The sequence below is a fragment of the Candida margitis genome (assembly GCF_024628925.1).
Source record: "Candida margitis strain CBS 14175 chromosome Unknown scaffold1, whole genome shotgun sequence".
Lineage (NCBI taxonomy): Eukaryota > Fungi > Ascomycota > Pichiomycetes > Serinales > Debaryomycetaceae > Lodderomyces > Lodderomyces margitis.
Genome location: NW_026261901.1, coordinates 43,467 through 66,488, shown reverse-complemented (window position 1 = coordinate 66,488; position 23,022 = coordinate 43,467). Strand labels below are relative to the sequence as shown.

The 23,022-nt window shown below is 38.3% G+C and overlaps 10 protein-coding genes across 10 annotated transcripts; 6 read left to right on the top strand and 4 right to left on the bottom strand. All coding sequences in view use genetic code 12, as the record gives it.

The window, feature by feature from the left end:
• Positions 1-69: 69 nt before the first annotated feature.
• Positions 70-2,853, bottom strand: CANMA_004661 (linker nucleoporin; the record flags this gene model as incomplete). The annotated part of the gene is made up of 1 exon (XM_051816960.1): positions 70-2,853. The coding sequence occupies one exon, from the start codon at positions 2,851-2,853 to the stop codon at positions 70-72; it is 2,784 nt and encodes a 927-aa protein (XP_051669428.1).
• A 1,713-nt stretch (positions 2,854-4,566) lies between these two features.
• Positions 4,567-6,270, top strand: CANMA_004660 (uncharacterized protein; the record flags this gene model as incomplete). Its single annotated transcript, XM_051816959.1, has 1 exon — positions 4,567-6,270. The coding sequence occupies one exon, from the start codon at positions 4,567-4,569 to the stop codon at positions 6,268-6,270; it is 1,704 nt and encodes a 567-aa protein (XP_051669427.1).
• Positions 6,271-7,525: 1,255 nt separating this feature from the next.
• On the top strand, positions 7,526-9,118 carry HNM1 (Hnm1p; the record flags this gene model as incomplete). Its single annotated transcript, XM_051816958.1, has 1 exon — positions 7,526-9,118. The coding sequence occupies one exon, from the start codon at positions 7,526-7,528 to the stop codon at positions 9,116-9,118; it is 1,593 nt and encodes a 530-aa protein (XP_051669426.1).
• Positions 9,119-9,193: 75 nt separating this feature from the next.
• Positions 9,194-10,195, bottom strand: CANMA_004658 (uncharacterized protein; the record flags this gene model as incomplete). Its single annotated transcript, XM_051816957.1, has 1 exon — positions 9,194-10,195. One exon carries the CDS (start codon positions 10,193-10,195, stop codon positions 9,194-9,196), a length of 1,002 nt encoding a protein of 333 aa, XP_051669425.1.
• Positions 10,196-11,188: 993 nt separating this feature from the next.
• On the top strand, positions 11,189-12,256 carry CHA1 (Cha1p; the record flags this gene model as incomplete). The annotated part of the gene is made up of 1 exon (XM_051816956.1): positions 11,189-12,256. One exon carries the CDS (start codon positions 11,189-11,191, stop codon positions 12,254-12,256), a length of 1,068 nt encoding a protein of 355 aa, XP_051669424.1.
• Positions 12,257-13,709: 1,453 nt separating this feature from the next.
• Positions 13,710-15,374, top strand: CANMA_004656 (uncharacterized protein; the record flags this gene model as incomplete). The annotated part of the gene is made up of 1 exon (XM_051816955.1): positions 13,710-15,374. The coding sequence occupies one exon, from the start codon at positions 13,710-13,712 to the stop codon at positions 15,372-15,374; it is 1,665 nt and encodes a 554-aa protein (XP_051669423.1).
• Positions 15,375-15,875: 501 nt separating this feature from the next.
• DCW1 (putative mannan endo-1,6-alpha-mannosidase) lies at positions 15,876-17,243 on the top strand (the record flags this gene model as incomplete). The annotated part of the gene is made up of 1 exon (XM_051816954.1): positions 15,876-17,243. One exon carries the CDS (start codon positions 15,876-15,878, stop codon positions 17,241-17,243), a length of 1,368 nt encoding a protein of 455 aa, XP_051669422.1.
• A 273-nt stretch (positions 17,244-17,516) lies between these two features.
• Positions 17,517-19,310, top strand: SNX4 (Snx4p; the record flags this gene model as incomplete). Its single annotated transcript, XM_051816953.1, has 1 exon — positions 17,517-19,310. The coding sequence occupies one exon, from the start codon at positions 17,517-17,519 to the stop codon at positions 19,308-19,310; it is 1,794 nt and encodes a 597-aa protein (XP_051669421.1).
• Positions 19,311-19,501: 191 nt separating this feature from the next.
• Positions 19,502-21,301, bottom strand: CANMA_004653 (uncharacterized protein; the record flags this gene model as incomplete). The annotated part of the gene is made up of 1 exon (XM_051816952.1): positions 19,502-21,301. One exon carries the CDS (start codon positions 21,299-21,301, stop codon positions 19,502-19,504), a length of 1,800 nt encoding a protein of 599 aa, XP_051669420.1.
• Positions 21,302-21,654: 353 nt separating this feature from the next.
• Positions 21,655-22,902, bottom strand: CANMA_004652 (proteasome regulatory particle lid subunit; the record flags this gene model as incomplete). The annotated part of the gene is made up of 1 exon (XM_051816950.1): positions 21,655-22,902. The coding sequence occupies one exon, from the start codon at positions 22,900-22,902 to the stop codon at positions 21,655-21,657; it is 1,248 nt and encodes a 415-aa protein (XP_051669419.1).
• Positions 22,903-23,022: the final 120 nt, after the last annotated feature.

Genomic DNA, 23,022 nt, shown 5'->3' with positions numbered 1-23,022 from the left:
GCAACAAAAGCAAAAATAACCCAAGATTAATTTTTTACCCAAATTTTTATATTATAGTCTAAACTACATCTACAACAGCGATTCTAAGGAAATCAATAAGCTATACACCTCTCTTGGCATCTTGTATTGAACCATACCGGCATAAACAACACAGTTTCTGGCAATCTTTTTCCAATGATTCAATTCCTCCCGCTCATTGCTTAATGGCTGATACTTTCTCGCAAGTATACCATAATTCAAATTGGAAATGCAAGTCATCACCAACACAAGTAATGATGGCAACACTTTGATCAAGTTTTCATCCAACTTGTTATTGGTTATCAAGTCGCTGTAGCTTCGAACTTTAAGTAAGTCGTCATGCGCATCAGCAGGAATCAAATCAAGTTTGTTGACACTAGCTATGACTTCACGCCATTGTCTTTTCACAAACAAGTCACGTATTTTGATCACTGAAATAAGCAAATCGCAAGTTTGCTTGGTTTGGGGTGAAACCTTACTTATGTAGCTGTTTTTAGTCACATTACGCCAGATATGTTCTGATAGTAAGACCAAGTTGTCATCAATTGTGCCCACACTCGAGATTGGCTTGTCCAATTCACTGGTTGCGATAATATCAGCCAATTTATTATTCATCAACACCACAGTTGCTTCATAGTCACGCGCGAGTTGATAGAGTAAAAGTGCATCAAACACTCTTCCCTCATCTTCACATTTGATAGCAGTAGCTCTGACTATTTCATGATGGAATGCATTTATATCGTCCAAGCCAATTAATTTGCGCTGAGTTTCTAAAACTCCTGGTTCAATGAATCCAGTTTCAGGGTAGAGTTCGCCGATGAGTGCTCCAAACTCTCTAGTCACAAGCAAGAGCTCCCTTAATGCGTCATGTGAAAGTTGCTCATCAACTAAGGCAATCATGATTAAATACTCGCAGGCAACTTTAGGGTCACTAATTTTGAATGTAGTTGTATATGCACCAGTGATTCTGCCAAAGTTTACCTCATATTTATTGTTTGTCACAGCAATGACTTCGTTTTTGTTGGAGTTGTAACAGTGGAGTACTCCATAATAAGCTAAGCCGATAGCCAAGTGGACTGAATCAGCTTCATTAACAAAATCATAACAATATTGTACAGCTAGTTCATACAAACCAGTTAAAATTAATGTCTTTAAATACAAAGGGTTGTTTGATGACGTAAAGTACTTTGCGCCCAACAGAAGTACTTTACCCTGAAGATTGGCCAAGGAGTAATTTTCATAAATCGACGATTCGCTTTCATTGATTATGGACAAATGAAACCACAACCAATCCTCAACACTTAGGTTAACGGCTTGAGGAAGTGATGGATTACTCAAGTCACATTTACCAATGATTTTGTAAACCGAATACTTGTAGGGGTCAAAGTTGACACTAGTATCAATATCATTCAAAACGTATTGAAATTGTTGACCAAACTCTTGATGTATTCTTTCACTTAAATTCGATGGCAACTTATTTTGATCCACAAACGCTTTTATGTACACAGGAAAGTTTCTATCAAACTTGTTAAATAATTCACCATTTTGGTTGACAATGTCACTTGCATCAGAGTAGAGACCAGAACGCATCAAGTAGTATATCAATGCCCAAATTGGCGTTCCATTCACGAGCAATGTTTTGTTGGCCAACTCGGGTTCATTCTTGAGTATGACTTGGTGTATAAAGAAGGAAACTTTATTAATGTTGGTACCAGGAAGAAAATTTTGCGGTTTGTCATGTTTCACATAGATGTGTTCAATATAATTCAAGAATTGGCCCTCCAAGAATCGTTTACTTGTCAACAGTATCTCATTATGCAAGTCTGACTCAGAATAATGGGCAAATTTCTTTTCCTGACTAGTCTTTGCAAATTTCTCCAGGGTGAGATTTTGCAAAATTTTCCAAGTTTCAGCCACTTGTTTTGACTTTGAGTCGTCTTGCACTTTATTTAATTCGTAAAAATTCAAGCACAACGAGAATGGTTCATCAACTAACCGCGACTCATTCAATGCATAAACCACATTGGCATAATTTTCAAATTTTTCACGCGATATTTGCTTCAATGAGGAATTTGTATTCTTTAACGGGGTGAATATATTGGCAGCTGCTGAGCTGGACTTCCAAACCACAGAGAGCTTTGAGGCTTCTTCTTTGAACTTGGCACTATCCTTAATACCCATAACCTTTCTCAATTCTTCCCTCCTTGCTTTCCAGTCAATGGATATGTTAGCATTGATGTAGTTGTCAAAATCATTCGATGCTACAGCAAAGGATTGCTCAATGGTATTTAAGATACTTTCTTCTTTTCTCTTTTTGAGATGGCTTTCAACAGTTTCTGCATTTACTGGTTGATAAAAAGATGTAGATTTGGGCAACTGAATCTTATTCAATTCATCCTCGATATCACCAGTTGCAACACCCGCACCGGCTAAAAGATAATGGGCTTTAGTGTGATTACCCTCGTTTTCGGCTTCTTTTCTCAACTGCTGTGATTTACGTTCAAGCTCATCCAAAGTCAAGCGGATTGACCCAAGATTGTTGTATTTGATGTGTGACTTTGGCAAGTTGCTTGCTGATTCTAAAAGGTCTTTTAGAATCTTGTCAGTGCCGGAATTGTCTAAAGAAGCGGTAATATCGATATTGGTTGTATTGAGTGATTGTGGTGGATTAATTGTACTTTGGGTAGTTGATCCAACAGATATTTGGGGTTGCGTTTGTTGTTGTGATGATGGTTGTTGTTGTTGTCCTTGCAGCTGTTGCAGTGGTTGCAGTTGTGATTGACCAAAATTGAGGCCCCCGCCAAATGCAGATGTGCTCAGTTTATTTGCAAACATTCTCAATTTTGTAGCACAGGAGGTTGTCTTGCTTTGCAGTTGGTATTGTTGTTTTTGTTGTTGAATTGTTTGATGCTTTTTCGTTTCTCTCACTCTTTCTCTCTTGTAGTAAACAGAGGCAGAAAAATCAAAAGATTGGGTAAACTATTGAAGTATGGATGCAACTCCAAATCTCATCACCAACCCAAAGAGAGAAGGTTTGAAATTTAGAAAAAAAAATTTTCTACACTTTCCCACCTCTTCTTCTTCTTCTTTTTCTTCTTTATTAACTTTGTCCAAAAGTTTTCCATCACTATAGACAGTGCATTATAATTGGTGTCTATAAAACATCATTAGTTGACGAAATTTGACAGTTCACATCTACAGGCTTCAGTTTTTGATGTCCTCTTGTGTAATTCGTCATCTCTTTGATACTACGTGAATATTTATATGACCAATGTTTCAATCAATATTACATGCGATGCGTTGATGGATAGAATAAAATTGTATCTTTTAAGAACCTGTCTGGAATTTTAATGTAATGAAAGAGAGGTGTCAGGAGGTGCAGATATTTTATAAACATATTTTGTAGGTTGTGATAGTTTTGAGACTCAACTAGCGTGTATCGTAAACACCCCCACTACCCCTGTTTTGAATAAAGATAATTTCCATTGCCGCCAGATGGAAACAGAGTAATACGTCGAAAGCCATTTCTGTATCCTGATGTCTAGAAGGAAAATTGAAAGCTAGTTGCCTAGTTGTTGGTTTCTCTACACAACCTAGACAAAGTGTACAAGCTCCATTCACTTTTTTATTCAGCAGCTGTCTTGATATGGTATTACTTTCGATACTTGAAAAAGGTTCTGGGTTAGTTTGTAAGGTCATTTTTCACCTTCACTTTTGAGTTTATGCAAATATGCAAATATCTGCAACAAATAAATCCCACAAATTGATCCACTTTAAGATTTCTTCTTTTGCAAATTTGCTCGGTAACGCTATAAACGGGTTGTCCTTTTTTTTTTTTGATCAATTGGAGGTAATTTTCTCGCAACAATGTATGCTTGCCCCAATGATTCCAGCAGTTCTCCCCACAACCCTGCCTAGACCTTCATATTTTGTTTCGCCAACAAGAGGTGTTTCTACTATTTCAGAAAAGGGTACGTAAACCATTCTAGCCAGGTTTAAATTTCTTTTTTTACCGCTATACAAGAATCAGTAGCCCAAAACAGATTGACACCAAGAACATATATATAATATATCGAAGCACCAGTATTGACAAAGCAAATTACTGAAAAATAATAAAGTTCGTTTTCCAAAATGGCTGTACCCGCTAACAAGAAGGCATGTACCCGATACCATTTCCTTATCAGTAATTGGGTCTTGCAATTTTCACCCAAGTATGTTCATGGTGGTGGGGAAGGTATGCCGCCCTTTTGCGAAGACACTCGATTTACCGATAACAGTGGGTGAAACGTATCAACCAACTAAAAGATAAAAGTAAAACCAAAAAAAAAGAAACCCCTTATCACAGATACTCCACTAAATTATTATAATTTGATAAAATTAACTGCTTTGACTATTCAACTTTAGACACATGGTGGGGCTACTTTCTTACTTCCACGTAGTGACACCACTTTTGAGATAAGATATATATATATATATATATATAGGATAACAAATCAGGTCCTACAATAAGTCTAAAATTTGTTTCCAAGAAAACTCCAAAACCACCAAATGTCAGATTCAATAGAGAAAGAAGAGTCCAGAGCGATTTATGATGTAAGGCTGGGAGAGTTGCGCAACATCTTACATAGCTCGGCATTCCACGAGGTAACCGACTTGGAAAAGCTTGCCCTTAGTAATGAAAAGGAGGCTTCAAAAATACTTTCCGAGGCACAAGCTAACTTGGAATTTTCAGCAGGTACCGGTTATGCTTCTGAATTGAGAAGAGGCTTCAGTTTTCTATCTATTTTGGGTATTGGTTTTGGTTTGACAAACTCATGGTTGGGTATTAGTGCCTCATTGTTGGTGAGTATCAGTTCAGGGGGGCCAATGATGGTTATCTATGGGGTCATTATTCTTGCGTCTATCTCATTATGTATTGGTGCCACATTGAGTGAGATGGCATCAGCCATGCCCAATGCTGCTGGACAAATTTATTGGGCAATGAAGTTGGCGCCAGAAAAGTATTCAAGATTGTTTGCCTATGTGACCGGTATATTTGGATGGTTGGGTGCTTTATTGACTGGTGCTAGTGTGACTATGGCCATAGCGACATCGTTTGTGGGGATTTATGTTTTATACCATCCTGACGTTTCAGTGCAAAGATGGCACATCTTTTTGCTTTACGAATTGTTGAATCTTCTTATATTGACATTTAACATTTACGAAAAACCACTACCAAGCATTTCCAAAGCTAGTTTGTTTACTTCGGTGTCATCGTGTATTATAATCATGATTGTAGTGTTGTCCATGCATAAGGGTGAATGGCAAACCGCTGAGTTTGTATTTGTTGACTTTAATAACAATACCGGGTGGAGTTCTGGGGGAATTGCATTTATTGTTGGTTTGATTAACCCGAATTGGAGTTTTTCATGCTTGGATGCCGCTGCTCATATTGCCGAAGAGTCATTGAACCCGGCAGTTCAAGTTCCTCAAGCCATTTTCACGACTATCGTTGTTGGGTTTTTCAGTGCCATGGCTTATTCAATCGCCATCTTTTTCAGTATTAGGAACCTCGATGATGTGTTGGCTTCAAACACTGGTGTCCCTATTATGGATATTTTCTACCAATCCACTGAATCTAAAGCAGTTGCCGTTGGTTTGGAGATGTGTATCGTGATGACTTTGATTGGATGTAATATCGCATGTCATACCTGGGCTGCTCGTGTCAGCTGGAGTTTTTCGAGAGATAATGGATTCCCATTATCAAAGTATTGGTCAAGGGTTAATTCGAATACAGGTGCCCCAGTTAATGCTCATCTCATGTCCTGTGGTGTTGTTGCTGTCGTTGGGTTTATCTTTTTAGCTTCGACAACGGCGTTCAATGCTGTTATTGTTTGCTGCGTCACCTTTTTGTTGTTGTCATACTTACCAGCCACATTCTGTCTCATTTACAGAAGAAATACCATTAAGCCAGGCCCCTTCTGGTTGAACAAGTTGGGGTTATTTTGCAACATTGTTTTGATTTGTTATGCAATCTTTGCTTTTGTGTTTTTCAATTTCCCATTTGTCATGCCCGTTACCGGTGGTAATATGAATTATTCCTCTGTGGTGTTTGCAATTGTGTTTATCTTTTGTGTGGTTGATTGGCTTGTTAGAGGTAGAAAGGAATACATTGGTATGCAAGAGAGAGAACAAATGAGAGAGGAATATGCAAAGAAGTTGACTACGCAAATTTCCCACATTGAAGCTGTTGTCTCACAATCTGAGGCTTAGTGGTAGTGACTGTCTTGTTGTAGAATAGAAATATTGAAGTTATTAAGAATACTGAACATCAAAGTTGAACCTTTGTAGAATAAGATCTATGTGATACTTCACGAGTTGTCAATTTTGTGTTTTGCATCAAAAGGATCGTATTGTTGGGACAATTGGCTACACAAAATTAGGATCCCTCACATATTACACTACTTTGGTTACTAGTGATGTAACACTTTCAGTTACTGACATGTGGTTTCTTCGATTTCACTCTTTATATACCTGATACAGTTTCAATACACAAGCGTCTAGTCTTGTCAGACTGCTTTTTATAGAATGCAAACTCTTGCCAGAACTCACCTTTGATGACTATATGGAATTACATTTCAATTTTGTAAATGTCGTGTGCGCCAAAACATAAGCCGTTTTGTGGTTTGTAATTTTATGCGCATGTGATTTTTTTCCTTTCATTTACGAGACCTTTCAATAGCAACTGGTCTAAGATCGTAATTAGTATACTATTGGGAACTAAACAATAAGACCATGCCGTTAAATATACTGTTTGAATACCTCTCGCATTATGTGGCTAGAATCTTGTGCAATCTATAGAACCACATTGCTCATTAAAATTCCCAGAGTGAGATCTACCCATCTTCCCTGGAGTAACTTGCTGTATTAGAAACGTCTCTCTAGTACTTTCTTTTAAAAGAACCTCATTGGAAGGCACAACTTTCCCATAATTGGGAAAAATAGTCCAGTCTTTCCCTAGACGACGGTGGTTTTAACTTTGTAGAGCAAATTAAAGTTTTAATCAAGATACATTGACTTATTCTGGGGCGAAGATCCGACAATGAGGGGTAAGTAAGTTGTAGATATAGTTTCCAATGTCCTTGACAACTGTTGGTTTTTGATATGTAATGATGAAGATCTCCTCAAAGTTTTGCTTGTCATTGCTAATAACCACTTTTCCCATTTGTAGTAAACCCAACCCAAATGGGAATGTTTTGTGTAATTATTAATTTCTTTTTTGCTTTAACCGCCGAACCTTTTTTTTTTCTTCTTTCGCCTGAATGTCAAAGACTATATAAGAAGAATTGAAAATTTCTCATTTTTAACTATTTCATACCACTGCTACTGCTACTGCTACTATTTTTTGCCACACATCTTAAAGACAGGCTCTTTTCACTATTCTGCTACATACATCGCCTACCCGTCTATCACTCCTTCATCTTTTTTTTTTTTTTTTTTAAGAAAAAAGTAACTATAAGGCGACACTATGAGTAGCATCAAAGATCAAGAGTTTATCTCTACTTTCCCGGAGAGTGAGAAAAAGCTCGACATTGAAGATTCCAAAAGTACTCTTTCATTCAAAGATGGATTGGCCGCAGCTGGTGGTGAGATGAAGAGAAATTTCTCCAACCTAAGTCTTGCTATGATTGGGTTCTCTTTAACGAACAGTTGGTTGGGTATATCATCCAGTTTGGTCACTGGTATTCAATCCGGTGGCCCCATTTTGATTGTTTGGGGTATTCTTATTGTTGGTTGCGTATCGGTGTGTATTGCTATCACATTGGGTGAAATGGCAAGTGCTATGCCTTCAGCAGGTGGCCAATATGTTTGGGCAAGAGTATTGGCACCAAAGAAATACGCTAGTTTTTGGGCTTATATTACTGGAAGTATATCGTGGGGAGGCTCCATCTTTACGTCAGCATCAATGTGTTTGGCATTGGCTTTGGAATTGTTGGGCTTTTGGAACTTGAATCACCCTGAGCATACGACCAAGAAATGGGAAATATTCATTATATACAACATTGTCAACTGGTTTTTGTTTTTGTTTAATGTCTGGCACAGGTTTTTGCCATTTATTGGAAACAGTATCTTCACCATTAGTTTGTCTTCATACTCGATTATTTTGATTACAGTGTTGGTTTGCTCAAGGGGCCATTACAATCCTCCCCATTTCGTCTTTGTTGAATTCACCAATGGTACTGGCTGGCCATCGAAAGGTATTGCGTTTATTGTTGGATTGATCAACCCAGCATGGTCGTTTGCTTGTCTTGATAGTGTGACCCATTTGAGTGAGGAGACGTCGCAACCAGAAAGAGATATTCCCAAGGCAGTTTTATCTACAGTGGCCATTGGCTTCATTACTGCTTTCACTTATTCCATTGCCATGTTTTTCTGTATCCGTAATCTTGATACAATTATCAATTCCACTACCGGTATGCCCATTCTTGATATATATTATCAAGCGTTGGGCAACAAAATTGGAGCAACTTGTTTGGGATCCTTGGTCTTTCTCACTGCTTCCGGATGTACCATTGCCTGTCAAACATGGCAAGCAAGATTGTGCTGGAGTTTTGCCAGAGACAATGGAATGCCAGGGTCCAAGTACTTGTCCATCATTGATCCAAAGACTGGTGGACCATTGTACGCACATTTGTTCTCCACTGTCATTGTCAGTGTTGTTTCAGTTTTGGTCTTTTCCGATGCCGCATTGCAGGCTACTGCTTTGGCATGTGTTTCGTTCTTGGTCATTGCCTACGCAATCCCTACAATTTGTTTATTAGTGAGAAGACGCCAAATTCGTCACGGTCCATTCTGGTTGGGCAAAGTTGGAGCATTCTGCAACTGTGTCCTTTTAGCATGGGTTGTTTTTGTCTTGGTGTTTTTCTCATTCCCCGCATACTACCCAGTCACGGCTGAAGGTATGAACTATTTCTGTGTGGTGTTGGTGGTTTATGTCGCATGTATGCTTATTTATTGGTGGTTCCCCATCAAGAAATATGCTTGTAAAAACAACTTTAGAGGCGGTCAACATAACAAAGAAGAGGTGGAATTTCCACATGTTTGCTTGACTGAATGGTAGATAATATTCAATTTATGAGTTTTATGTATTTATTTATGTCCTTTTAATGAAAAAAAAAATAGACAAATGCTCAAGTTACTCCAAGAATTTTGCATGTCCGTCCCATACACTCTCGGTAATGGACCACGTAGCCATATCTTTCAAGTTGTCCGGCATCTCAGTGGTAAATTTGGTGATTAAGAACCCCATATTGAAGATTGCATTAGAGTAAAGAACGGCTGAAACTAGCGGAACTTCTAGCATGGCCAAGTAATAACAAAATCCTGTACCAAAGACCACCCCTATTCGGGTATTCAACCATTGCTTCCGTTCCAAAGGGGTGAATTGAACTCGATCAAAGTAAGGAATGAGAAAATCTTCGGCCAAATTCCACGATCCGTAAAAAGTTGTCAATAGCCTTATTGTATAATCAACATCCATCATTTGTAAAATAGCAACTAGCAAGATAGACAATACTGTACCCAATTTGTCCAGGAAAGTTTGAAATGCAATGCAACCCAAAATTGCCGACGAAAGCTTTTCGGGAAAGAAGTAAATTGACGTGAATATGGTGATGTTTAATAAATAAATGTTGGTGTAGCGTTTAATAAATAATCTAAACTCTCGTGAAAAGTTGTATAAGTTTTTGTAAGTTGAGAACCAATCCCGTTCAGGCTCAACTTTGTGCAGCGGTAATTTTGAATAGTTATCACTGTAGTGGCTATTATTTAACTCGTCTTGATGACGCAACTGGCAAAGGAATAATCGTTCTCCGTCTTTATCAAAGAATGAATACAATGTATTCAAAAAGTAGCTGAGGTTGATGTAATACTTGAAAAAATAGTCCAATTGATCAATTCGAGTAGAACTCACTGCTCTGATGACCGATTTGGTGAAAAGTATAGGTCCATGCAAAAGGGTAAATATGAGGACGGATATTTTCAAATACTTTACAAACAAGGAGACGTTGTTGTAGGTGTAAAACTCACGATTGAATAGTGATGAATAAGCCGTTGCAAGTGTGAGCTGAATGCTTCGTAGTACTATCCATATCGAGAAATGTTCTGATCTCTTGGAAAATATAATCGGTGATGCCATGAAAAACGTGGGGAGGGGACGGATGTGCGGGGATGACTATAATTTCGTTCGCGGAGCTGATTTCAACTGTAAAAGCGTAGTGAATCCCTTTTCAAGACAAGGTAAATTTTTTGGCTAGATGCAAACGTACTTAGCAAAGGTATTTCTTGTCAATTGTGACATGGTTTGTAGCAAATCATGTCTGAGATTTTTCAAATCTTATGAGCGCAACAATAGAATCTTTTTTCTCTATCATTCCATTTACACAATGTTGCAAAAATAATCGAAAAGCACGAGGCGTAGGTTGGAAATCCATGGCTGCTCCATAGAGATACTTTGACAATATTGATAATTGCAAAGATAAACTTGTATTGCATTAACTTAACTGATGAATTGGGTTAGCTATAAATCTCAACAGAATAAATTCAGACAACACAGATTTGCTAGATCTCATCGGGCCGCTTTGTGATGCATTCCCTATTGTCTTATTAAGGCAGAAGGTGAAGTGTTACAGGAAGCTAGAAGCGACTCCAGAGGCGACATGTCCTAGACTCAAAACAAGGGTGTCCCCCCGCCTCATCATCTTGCAAGATTACTTCCGAGCACATACCACTACCAACTTTAATGTTCTTAAAGTCGGTTGTATATTTAATTTTGCTCTAGTACAACATAGTTACAACTTGAGGGATTTTTGTATAATCGTGGCTGTCGATTGCCGTTAGATGTCAGGAATCACCGAGTCAAAAGAAGAGACAAAAGACAAGAGCAAAGTTTTTTCTTTTTCTCTATTTTTCTCGCACACCGAGTCACAAAACGATCCCCTCTTCTGACTCCGATAGATAGAGAAAGCCAAGTGCCGCAAGGAATGCTCTACTATCTTATGAGCTGGCCCTCCCAAAGCGTACGGCAAAACATAGGGATATTCACATTTTCACATATAAAAAGAGTTCTATCTACTCCATCCCCCCTACTCGCCCTTTTTCTTTCCTATCACTGCTTCCCCAAGACTTCAACATGTCTACATTAAATTTGCAGCCAAATACACAATTCAACAGTAACAGAGTTCCCTATGTCAAAACAAGCTTAATAGAAGTGACCAATCGCTTACCTGGAAAACCCCCTTGTCGAGTATTTTTCAAAAATGAAAGCGAACAGCCTTCAGGCAGCTTCAAATTGAGAGGCATTGGGCACTTGGTCAAGCAATCCATTGGAAAAGCAAAAGCTGAAGGAGTTGCGCACAATGATATTCACGTTTTTGCATCAAGTGGTGGTAATGCTGGACTAGCTGCTGCTTACCTGGCTCAATACTACAATGTCAAGTGTACTGTCGTTATTCCCACAATTGCAAAACCTATTATTCAACAAAAACTACACGAATATGGAGCTAAAGTCATTTTGTTTGGTAATTCAATCTATGAGGCAGATAATTATTTAAAGAGTTTGATTGAGTCGGCGGCCAAAGGAGTACACCCTATTTACTGCCATCCATTCAACAACCCAGAGATTTGGACTGGTCATTCATCGTTGGTCGATGAAGTGGCTCAACAACTTGGTCCAAATAAGCAACATTTAAAAAGCATGGTGTGTTCGTTTGGTGGAGGCGGCTTATACAATGGAATTTATCAGGGGATGATTAATAACAACATACAAGGAGATGTTTTGTTGATTGAGACAGCGCAGGCGCCCACCTTTAGTGAAACAATCAAGGCAAAAAACATCATTACCTTACAGAATGTCACTTCCTTAGCCACCTCGTTGGCATGCTCATACACTACCCAACAGTCTTTGGACTACTATCATGACAAGCTGGCTGGAATCGACACATTTTTGGAAGTTATTGATGACTACGATGCACTTAGAGCATGCGTGGCTTATAAAAAATGCTGTGGTAAAACTGTGGAGCCGGCTTGTGGTGCTGCTTTATCGGTTTGTTATAATAGAATAGACTTGTTATACAAAAGTCTTTCACATTTACAAGAGGATGATATCTTGGTGATTGTTGTTTGTGGTGGTTCGTGCACTACCGATGATGATTTGAAACATTTCGAAACGGCAATCACAAAGGCAGAAACCAAGCTTTAAGCAGCGGTTCTGGTGGGACTTTCCATTGAGTTTATAATATAGGTAGCTAAAGGTTTATTTATATCTGTGTCTTGTTTTACACACCTGTAGAATTGTTACTTCTCTGGTTTCCAGATGGGTCGAACTATCGATCTATCTTTGGGTCGATAGAGTTGAAAATGCGACGTAGTTTTTTCGCCCCAAAAGTGCAAATTTCGCACGATTTGCCCTAAACAATGGGTCAAAGACAAGCTCTATAACTAATGCTCAGAAATTACAATTTTGTGAAATATGGAGAGTTGACCGAGTTGGTTAAGGTGACAGACTTAAGTTTGGAGGGTTAAATTCCCTTTCTAAAGAAGTAATCTGTTGGTATGTTTACCGCGCGAGTTCGAATCTCGTACTCTTCACTATTTTTTTTCTTTTTCAATTCGCTTAGAATCCCACTTTCCTAATCATCCCCCCCCCCTTTTTTTTGAATTCGCGCGGTACCAGGTTCAATATTGCTTCTTATTAAGAAAGCTAATCTCAGCTATAATATTGCAGCAGGAGTAACCGACTGTTGGTGCTAAATTTTTGGGGAGTTAGGTCTTCCCCAAAGTTTGTTTGCTGGGTAGGTTTTTAAGGGATCGAGAGTCTATATCTACCCAACAAGCCTTTAAGAATACCTTTCTGGTTTAGGCACCAATCAATCAGGAAAGTTGAGCTTTAAGCAGCTTGTTACATTTAGCTACTTATTATATCATTTACTACTGCTTTTGCCCCCATGTGGAACACTCAGCTGAGCTATTTTTAGGTACACTGCTTAACCTTTATACTACGCCACGCTATTTGGCACACTTTCTCGCCATCGATGAAACTTTTCACGCTGCAAGTCACCTCTAAGCTTTGTTCGCGCAAAACAATTTTGGCTGCGAAAGACATTTCTCATTTCTCACTCAAGTCGAGAAAAAAAAACAATAAGCTAGAAAAATGGTTGCAAAATAAGGTATTAACATAAGCTTTTAGTATAAAAAAGAGTGTCACGGGTTTCCTCATCTCCGATGGATTTTAGCTGGAGTCGATATCGGATTAGTTTCGATACATAATCTAATTTTGATTTGTTCAACAGATGCACGTGATTTCGTGGTTTTGTATCGGAAAAAAAAAAGGGAGGCAAAAAAATTTTTAACGAACGGTAGTTCAGCAGGATTGGAATCTATATTGAACACTGCAATACAATAACAACTTAGTAGTAATTTGATTATTATTTTCAAAGTAATACAACTTATCATTAGCCATTTTGAGCACTTTACGTTCCCGAGCCAAAGGTGAAAAATTGAAATAGATTCGCAGTGGGAGAAAAAGAGAAGAAAAAAAAAAGAATTAAAGAAGCACTCTCATCGTCGCAGTATCAATCTATCATAAACAATACGAGACCTACTGATAAAGTTGCAAATTTACAATTGTTCGTTGAAACCTGACTAATAGAATAATGAGGGCCGATATTCGCAGATGTCGTCGGTGCAAGAGAAAGAGATTGGACGATGAGCCCATGGAGGTTAAGCAGTATAAAACTTGTGCCAAATGCAGGATTATAGAACGGAACAAGAAGAATCTGCGCAAGCCACTAGCTAAAGAAACCATGCTTTATGGGTTAAAACAGTTTAGAGAGCAGCAATCAACAGAAAATTACATTGAGGAGGAAGGGTTGTTGAAAGATGAGTTTTTCAAACGATATCATAATAAACCATTCAATTACGACGCTGAAATTGCCAAAGTATTGAATGACCCCAATTATGAACCTCCAGTTATCACCAACATTACGGATGAAATAATAGAGGCATCTGATGTCACTTCGCCGAATGGAACTAGGTATCAAGTGACAATCAGACGTGACGACATTGGTTCACCCACCAGAGTTAGAGTACCTCGCGCCGAAAAGATCAAGAAGCCAAGGCAATCGTACAAGAGAGAAACTTCCACAAAGTACAACCATTTACTTCCACAAGTCAATATACTGCACTTACAGCAGCCTGTTGTTGAGCAGGCTTCTGTGAACCAACCGGAAGTAGTTGATGAAAAGGAAGAGCTCATTGGAGAAATATTGGCATTAGGTAATGGTGCTGTATCAAATAATGCATCTGATATAATTGATCATGCTAACCCGTACCAGTTTTCCAATGTCTACTCCAATTTTGAACAGTATTTGCAACGAATACTTGATTTAAAGACTCAAAAGAAAAATATAAACAATTTGGTTTTGTTAAAAGAGTACAAGGATTCTTTCCCTGAGGAAATGTCACGATTCCATGCTGATGCATCAATAGGTGACAGGAACACTGAAAACCTTAGCCTCAATGAACGCCAATCGCGGATGAATTTGTTGAGCAACTTGAAAGCGTTGTATGTTGATCCAATTATTGCTTCTACTTCATTACCATTTGAGCAAAAGGGAAACAACTTGCATGATTCTAATTTTTCGAATGAAGTGAGGTGTTACTACCAGTACAAAGATAGACCGGACACGGACGATAGCAAGATGGATCTCATTAACTCCTCGATCGGTCTCACCTATCATAAAAAGTATAACATATTGACAATCAAGTTCAATTTGACTGTGATTGACAAACGTAGTCAATATCCTTTAACGTTAAAGGATGCAATTGCCGATGCCTTGAAAAAGGTAGATTCAAAGACTAGCGATGAAGATGATTCTCGAGATGTACACGAATTAGTCTTTGAAGAGTTGAATAGTAGCCATGATACGTTTGACGATGAGTTGAAATACTATATAAAGAGCTTGACTTTGGAAAAATTTGGCGAGGTGTTTGCTACCATCAACGGAGAACTCATTGCCGAGGACGAGGATGCGGAAATTGAAGACGAATTAGAAGACGAATTTGTAGAAAGTGAGGACGACGTGGAAGCAGGAGCTGGGGAAACCGTAGAAGGCAGTAATGATGTTGATGATGATGTTGAGGATGATGAGGATGATGACAATAATAATGACAATGCTGATCTTGAAAGCTATGCTTCAGAACATTTGCAAGAAAATGGTAAGGACGAGGCCGTGGATGCTATAAAGGAGAAGAATGCTTTTGACAAGCCTGTCTCTGAAGTTGCTGCTGAGTCATTGGATCCAACATTGAAGTTGTGAGTGGATACATTCTCTTATTTGATACATTTTGCAGTCAGTTTATAGCGTATTGTAATATATTCCGATTGAAGCGCGCATGGATGCCAAAAATAGAAAAAAGAAAACCAAATTTCAAATTTTTTTCTTCTTGTGTGTGTTTTATTTTGTTTGAAATTTCCATGCAGTGTAGCGACAGTAAAGACTGTAAGCTAGTGTTATTAAGCTAAGAAATATTCAGATAAGAACTTATGGGAAATGTATCCATATGTAAAGCAAATGGAGAAGCTAGATATAGCTCCATTTGTGTCGTATCGCGTCTTAGTTACGACAAGGACACGACATCCCCTTTCGCGTGGGAATTGAATGAAACAGAAAGAAAAAAAAAAATTAAAATTAATATTATTATTTTATATCAACCAGAGAAAGGTTATCCCTTTATTATTATTGTTATTATTATTATTATCATCATCAGTGCTTCATAGTCAACTCTTTTTGCTATTTAAAAAAACAAAGTCAAACAATATGAAGCTTGGCTTGTCATTCGCTATTCTATTGGCAAACTTACTCGCCTTCTCCCAAGCAATATCCCTTGATACGAATAATGTTACATCGATACGAGAAGACTGTAATTTGATTGTCCAAGGGTTGCTCGATTATTATGAGGGCACTAAATATGGAGGAACTATTGGTGAGTTCTCGTCACCTTACTACTGGTGGGAAGCCGGTGGTGCATGGGGTGGTTTGATTGACTACACGTTTTACTTCAATAATGATACTTTAGTTCCTTTGATTAAAAAGGCTTTGGAATACCAGGTGGGGGATGACAAGAACTATATCCCATTGAATCAGAGTACCACCGAAGGTAATGATGATCAAGGGTTCTGGGGGATTGCGGTAATGGGAGCAGCTGAGAGAAATTTCAGTAATCCTGATGACAAGGATTTAAGTTGGTTGGGATTGGCCCAAGCTGTATTCAACACAATGACTGCCAGGTGGGATCTGGACGATTGTAATGGTGGGTTGAGATGGCAAATTTTCCAGTGGAATTCTGGTTACGATTACAAAAACTCAGTTTCAAATGGATGTTTATTCCATTTGGCAGCGAGATTAGCAAGGTATACCCAAAACGATTCGTATGTCGAGTGGGCCCAAAAAGTTTGGGATTGGATGTATGGTGTTGGGTTGTTGACTGAAGGTAACTATTGGTATGTGTATGATGGTGTCAAGATTGCCAACAACTGTTCGGATGTCACCAAATACCAATGGACATATAACCAGGGTCTTATGTTGGCAGGTTGTGCCTATCTTTACAATTATACTGAAGACCAGAAATGGTACAACTACACTATTCAGTTATTGACCAGTGCCCAAGTTTTCTTCAAGAACATATCTGGAAGTAGTGTCATGTATGAAGCTGCTTGTCAACCATCCAATACATGCAACAATGATCAACGGTCATTTAAAGCTTTCTTTTCCCGATTCTTGGCCCTTACAGCACAATTGGTACCAGAAACTAAGGGAACGATTTATAAATGGTTGGTAGATTCTGCCAATGCTGCTGCTGGATCGTGTTCTGGAGGTTACGATGGACACACTTGTGGTCTTTCGTGGACAAACTGGACCGTCGGTTACGACGGCTATTACGGATTAGGAGAGCAAATGTCAGCCTTGGAGGTTATGCAAAGTGTAATGATTTATCATGATGCCCCTGCACCCTACACAGCAGATGATGGTGGTACATCTGAGTCGATGCCAGCAAGTGGGTACGGAACCACTGCTACTAATGCCAAACCATTGAGTTTGGACTCTGGTGATAAGGCCGGTGCAGGTATTATCACTGCCATTATCGGGGCCTCTTTGATTGGATGCTGTGTCTGGTTGATATTATAGATGTTAGAATAACTGTAAAAAAAGAAAAGAAAAGAAAAGAAAGGAATAGGGTATTTTTTTTAATTGCAATGTAGAGACCAGTAAAAATTGGGTAGATATCATGATATCTATGGTGTAAGGATTGTTGTAGGTATTTACCATGTGCCGCATTTTTCCTTTGTTATAAAGCATTCCCCACTGCGTAAAACACCAACAAAAAAATTAAAGATCATTCTTGAGATAACACACGGTTGAAGTACACACATCTTTACTAGCCACACAAAAAGCAACCCAATGAGTTCGGAAGATCAATTTACTTCCATCCAGTGGGATAGGGAAGAAGTGGGAAAAGACACGGCCGATACAACTGCAAAAATTGGGCCAATCTCAGAGGAATCCAACTCCCAGCACCAGTTACCCAACTTCAGCTCCGAAGGCAAGGCAAGCGATTTAACTGAGCAAAGAAAAACAACACAGGATAGTTTGACAAATGATGAGGGCCAATTGCTGGCTACTGAAGAGGCACCTAGCAGTGAGTCTAATGGCGATGAACCTAGTGCCTCATTACTCGTTTCGTCTGAGGTGGGAGGAGATCAGCCTGATCATAGTAAGCGTATCGATATTGATGAATCACAGGGTGAAGTAGCTACTGAGACTGAAACGGGATATAACGAACCAACAGCAGATATGGTTTCATTAAAAGCCAGGGCTCAACCTGTGGATACGACATTATTTGACAAGTACAAGATTGAAGTTTCTGCTACCCACCCTAGTAGGGATTTAGATGCGTCATCAAAACCATTCATTTCTTACTTGGTCACAGCAACAACTGATAATCCAAACATACTCAAACTTGTTAAAGACAAATCATCTGAAGGCGATGGCCAGTACCGTACTTTTAGTGTACGTCGTAGGTATGGAGACTTTCGGTACTTGTATGAGAGTTTGAGTAATGATTTCCCCACGGTTATGATTCCTGTTTTGCCATCCAAGCTGAATATCAAGTACTTGACTGGAGACACTTTCAGTCATGAATTTGTACACAAGAGATTGCATTCATTGGATAGATTTTTAAGGTTTATTATCCAACACCGTGTTTTGTCTCAGCTGTCAATTTTTCACCTTTTTATCAGTGATTCAAATGATTGGAACACCTTTACAACTTCTTTAAAGCTCAAAGAGTTGAATGTTAATGGTGAGCAAGGGGGGTTGGTGAATAAAGTTGTTAATGAAGAGTTGATAACGGAAAAATTAATGAATTTCCTCACGTCTTCGAAGCACAAGAAAGAAACTAATCGGGACATATTGGAGATTAACGACAAGTTGAAGAAATTGTATGAAAATTTACTTAAGTTAGACCGCATTTTTACCAAATTGAACCGCAAGAACCGTGATTTAAAGAGCGATTATGAACAGCTTCTGAAGCAGATTTTGAAGATTTCAAATTTGCAAAGTGATCAACGAGAAGATTCCACTATTATGTCCAACTTTAAAATATTTGCTGAGGCACTTGATTTTTTCCTGGATTCATGGGGACTGTTGTATACCTATATGGATGAATCGTTTTTAGTTCTGTTGAAAGATTGCTCAAAGTACATCATTGGCCTTACAAATTTGATTGAGTTGCTACATAACAAAAAGATTGATTTACAAGTGTTGCAGGATTACTTAAACAAGAGTAGACATGAGTTGGGGAATGCAACTGGCCTGCACCATCAACCAAGCCATCAAACTAGTAATAGCCCCACTGGCATCGTGAGTAGTACAACTCAATTGATTAAAGATACAATTTCAACGTCAGCTACTCCTCATATAGGATCAAGTGCTACTGATTCCAAAATCCATAAGTTACAAGTCAGGGTACAAGAATTGGAAAATGAGATTGAATTGCAAGTCAAGTTGATCAATGATTTTACTGATAAGATTATCAATGAAGAGTATCCTAATTGGGAGCAATTTAATAAATTAGAGTTGAGAAACTCTATGCTTGGATTATGTGATAAACAAATTGATTTTTATAAAGGACTAGTTGATAATTGGAGTGATGTTGAATTAAAACTTTCGAAGCGATTGGAGGAGTTGAGTTGAGTTGAGAGGGGAAACAGAAGGGGCAGTTGATTGATTTATAGTGTTAATTATGCGGCGTTTCTTTTTTATCACACATCTCTGGGTGTTGGGTGTAGGACTGGGAGAGAGAGTTGGCACTCGGCTTTGGCTGATAACAACAGTTTCATTTCATCTATTTACAGGGAAGATATTCTTTATTTTACAACTCTATACTAATCGTTCTTCTTTAATCTATTATCTTCGCCTGCATTTTCGTCATCGGCATCATCATCGTCATCTTCCTCACCCAAGTCAAACAATGTTGCCCCACCATCTTGACTACGCCTGTGATTAGCTTCTTCGTATCCAGGTGGTGCTGTCGATGAGGATGCCTGATCAGTTGACTTCTTACTAATTGAAATTTTTGGCAGCAGCTGATGGTCATCCTCAATTTCAAAACTATCTCTATCAACATTTCTCCTCGAGTTTCCCCCATTATTGTTTAAGTCACCATCGTTATCGTCTTCCTCATCGTGACTCATTAACGATAAATCGTCCAATTCAAATTCGGTTCCTCCTGGACCTTGGTAGTTGGGGTTTTCAGGGTCAAAGTTTGGATCATCTTCATCGCCACCACCAGTGGACAATTGTTGTGATACTGCCAACATGTAACTTGTTTCTGTTGGACGCCATAACCAAGCGATTATCAAAAACACAATGAAAAACACGACACTTGGCCAAAAATCAAAAATGAAAAATGAACTCTTCCAGTGTTGTTCAAACATTTCAGTCGTTGACATTGACAAATAAATAAACGAACTTAATGTTAATCCAAGGAATGTTGCTATAATGGCTGAAAAGATGATTCTGAACAAATTTTGATACAATTGAAGCTTGATAATTTGACGTTGTTGGTGCAATGATTGGGTTGTTTTACGAATGGATGTTAATATCGTCACGTAGTAAATCGACAACACGATAGATATGGGGATCAATGGTAACAAGCCCAAGAAATCACCAGCATCTCCACTATCGATACTGTCACTATTTACCAATGCCGTTGATGATCCACTTACATAATTGAAAATTAAATAAGTCAATGACGATACAAAATTGAACCCAGCAAGAATCTTGCAATAAAGCATAGTTCTCTTGTTTAGTTTCAACTTCACCACACCATAACCCAAGGCAATACAAAGCAAAAGGAAAAACGCAAATGTAATCTTGACGGCATTTAAAATGGCCATGAAGATCATGTAGAAAATTCCAAAACCATTGTTGGGGTTAGAAACTCGATTGATATAATCATAGTACGACCATATAACCAATGTGTCGAAAGTTAAAAATCCCAACATTGCCAACAAGTATCGTTGCAATGGCAAGATTTGATTTTCTTTTCTCTTTTTGAAAAACTGGAATCCAAATAATGCCAAAGCAATAGCATAACACAAGGTCAAGATTCCATATGCGGGTAATTTCGGTATTTCACTAGCATTTAATTGACCAAACGCATTTTGGAAGTTTATAGTCCCTTGATACTTGATGTTATTGCCCAGAGGAGAAAATGTCGAAATACAATAATAACCAGTACGATTGATGGGATAATTGATATTGGCATTGCCCAATTGATGCAATTGCGAAGCCAAGATGGTCGAGTTGGTGGAATTGGCATTGACAATAAATTGACCCAATTGCTCCTTAGTGCAGATTTTCAAATCGTCAACGGCATAATCATCACAAATGAATTTATATCGCCCTTCACCGAGATATACTCCAATATTGGTAAGATCCTTGTATTCGAAAATGATGTAACTTACTGATATATCATCGTATTCGGCATCTTTATGCTTAGAATCGTACTTATGATCCTGGTATTGTTTTAATGATAATCCAATGTGGGGCTTTATCGATCCTCCCCAGTCCTTTTTTGAATAGACACCAGCACAAACTTGCGAATGTTGGTTGTTGTCAAAGTGAGCGAGATTGGCTAGTGTGAGAGTACAGTATAGAAGTAATGACAAGAAGATCATCATGTTGCGGGGTTGATGCAGGAATAGGTGTAGAATTAGACCTAGGAGTATTGTGATGAGTGTGGGTATAGGTTTTATGGGTCTCTTTGTTGTTGGGATCGGTAATTAAGGAAAGGAAGTTTTTCCCTCTCTCTTTTTTTTTTCATTTGACTTTTGGGTGGAAGCTAAACGCCGAGAGTTTTCTTTTATTGGGAAGCAACGTGGTAGCGTGATGGCGGTCGACCAACGACTAGCGGCATTCAGTACAAAGCCAGGGCCAAAGCCCCCATACATATTGTAATAGCTATAAACAACAGAGAGGATGAAGAGAGGGAAACGCGTATTAGACGTAATCTATATCATTACTGGCTTCAACTTTATATACCAGCCCAGACTGTTCCTCCACTTTGGTACACGAGATTACCCAATTGTTCAACTTTATGATCCCAATCAACCAAATGAGTGTACAAGGTGTGAACTTGTTTTAAATTCAATATTCTTGGTTGTAACCAAGTAATCACCAAGACCTGATCGATTTGGTTAATGTACCCTTGAATCAACTTCAATGAAAAGCATTTGATAACCAAATGTTCAACGTCATTCAATGGCGTTCCCGTAAAATCACTAATTTCCTTAAAACTAATGCGTTTGTTTGTAGTTGATTTTGTTGAAATCAATTCCAATAATGCCATAATTATAATCTTTTGCTTAATAAACACTTGATGCAGCAGCAATTGAGGTGATTTAGTAAATGCAATTGATAACCAATGGTTGAAGTTTGATAAATCACCGGCATTCAATGCATGAATCAAATGGTATAACCAGTTGTAGGGCGATGCATCGGAGGCAATTTCTTGCAAGATATCATGCAAAATTAACTCACCGAAGTTGTAAACTTTATCACCCAACAATGCCGCAATACATAAATCATAACATAACTTGACCTTCTCTTCTGAAGTTAATGAAGGTACTGAAGAAAGGTGTAATAATCCGTTGGTATAGTAGGCATTGTAGTTTTCATGTAATTTAAATTCGATTGATTTGGTTAAATAATAAGCAGCATTGATTTTAGCACTTAAATCATTATTCAAGTTGTCAAACTTCAGTTCAATTTTACTCATTGTTGCATCACATTGTTCAAATTGGTTGAGGTACAAGTAATAACGACTGATTTGCAAATCAATATAAATTACTGATTCATCATTGGCAACAAGTGTAATAAAATCAGGATCTTCAGTGCCATCTTCGTTATCCTTAAAGTTATTCTCGCGTTTGATATATTTGATGTATTCTTGTTTCAAGTTGATCAACTTCTCCAATGTCGTTTCGTTATTGAATCCCGAAGCAATCAAGAAATCAACCACTTTAATTAAATTCAACTTCATGGTAAATTGTTGAATGAATTGCGTGTATATCTTGTGTTTCAACCCAGTGGAGATTTGATCTTGTTGGCTGAAGTTGTAGTAAAGCTCATCCAATTGTTGGGTTAATTGATGCCATAATTTACGTTCGTAATAATCTTCCAATTGATAAAACAAGGAAATCAAGTCGGCATTATCTAGCTCCAGTCTTATGGTGGCTAAGACTGTGGAGACGTCGTTTGAATCTATATCCATTGCTGACATTTTGTAGCTTTAGCTGTGTGTTTGGGAGGGGGGGTACGTCGTTTTGTAGTCTATTGGATACTGAGCTCTATGATAGAGGGTTGGTTGTAAGATTTGAAATTTTTGGCGGTGCAGTGGCAA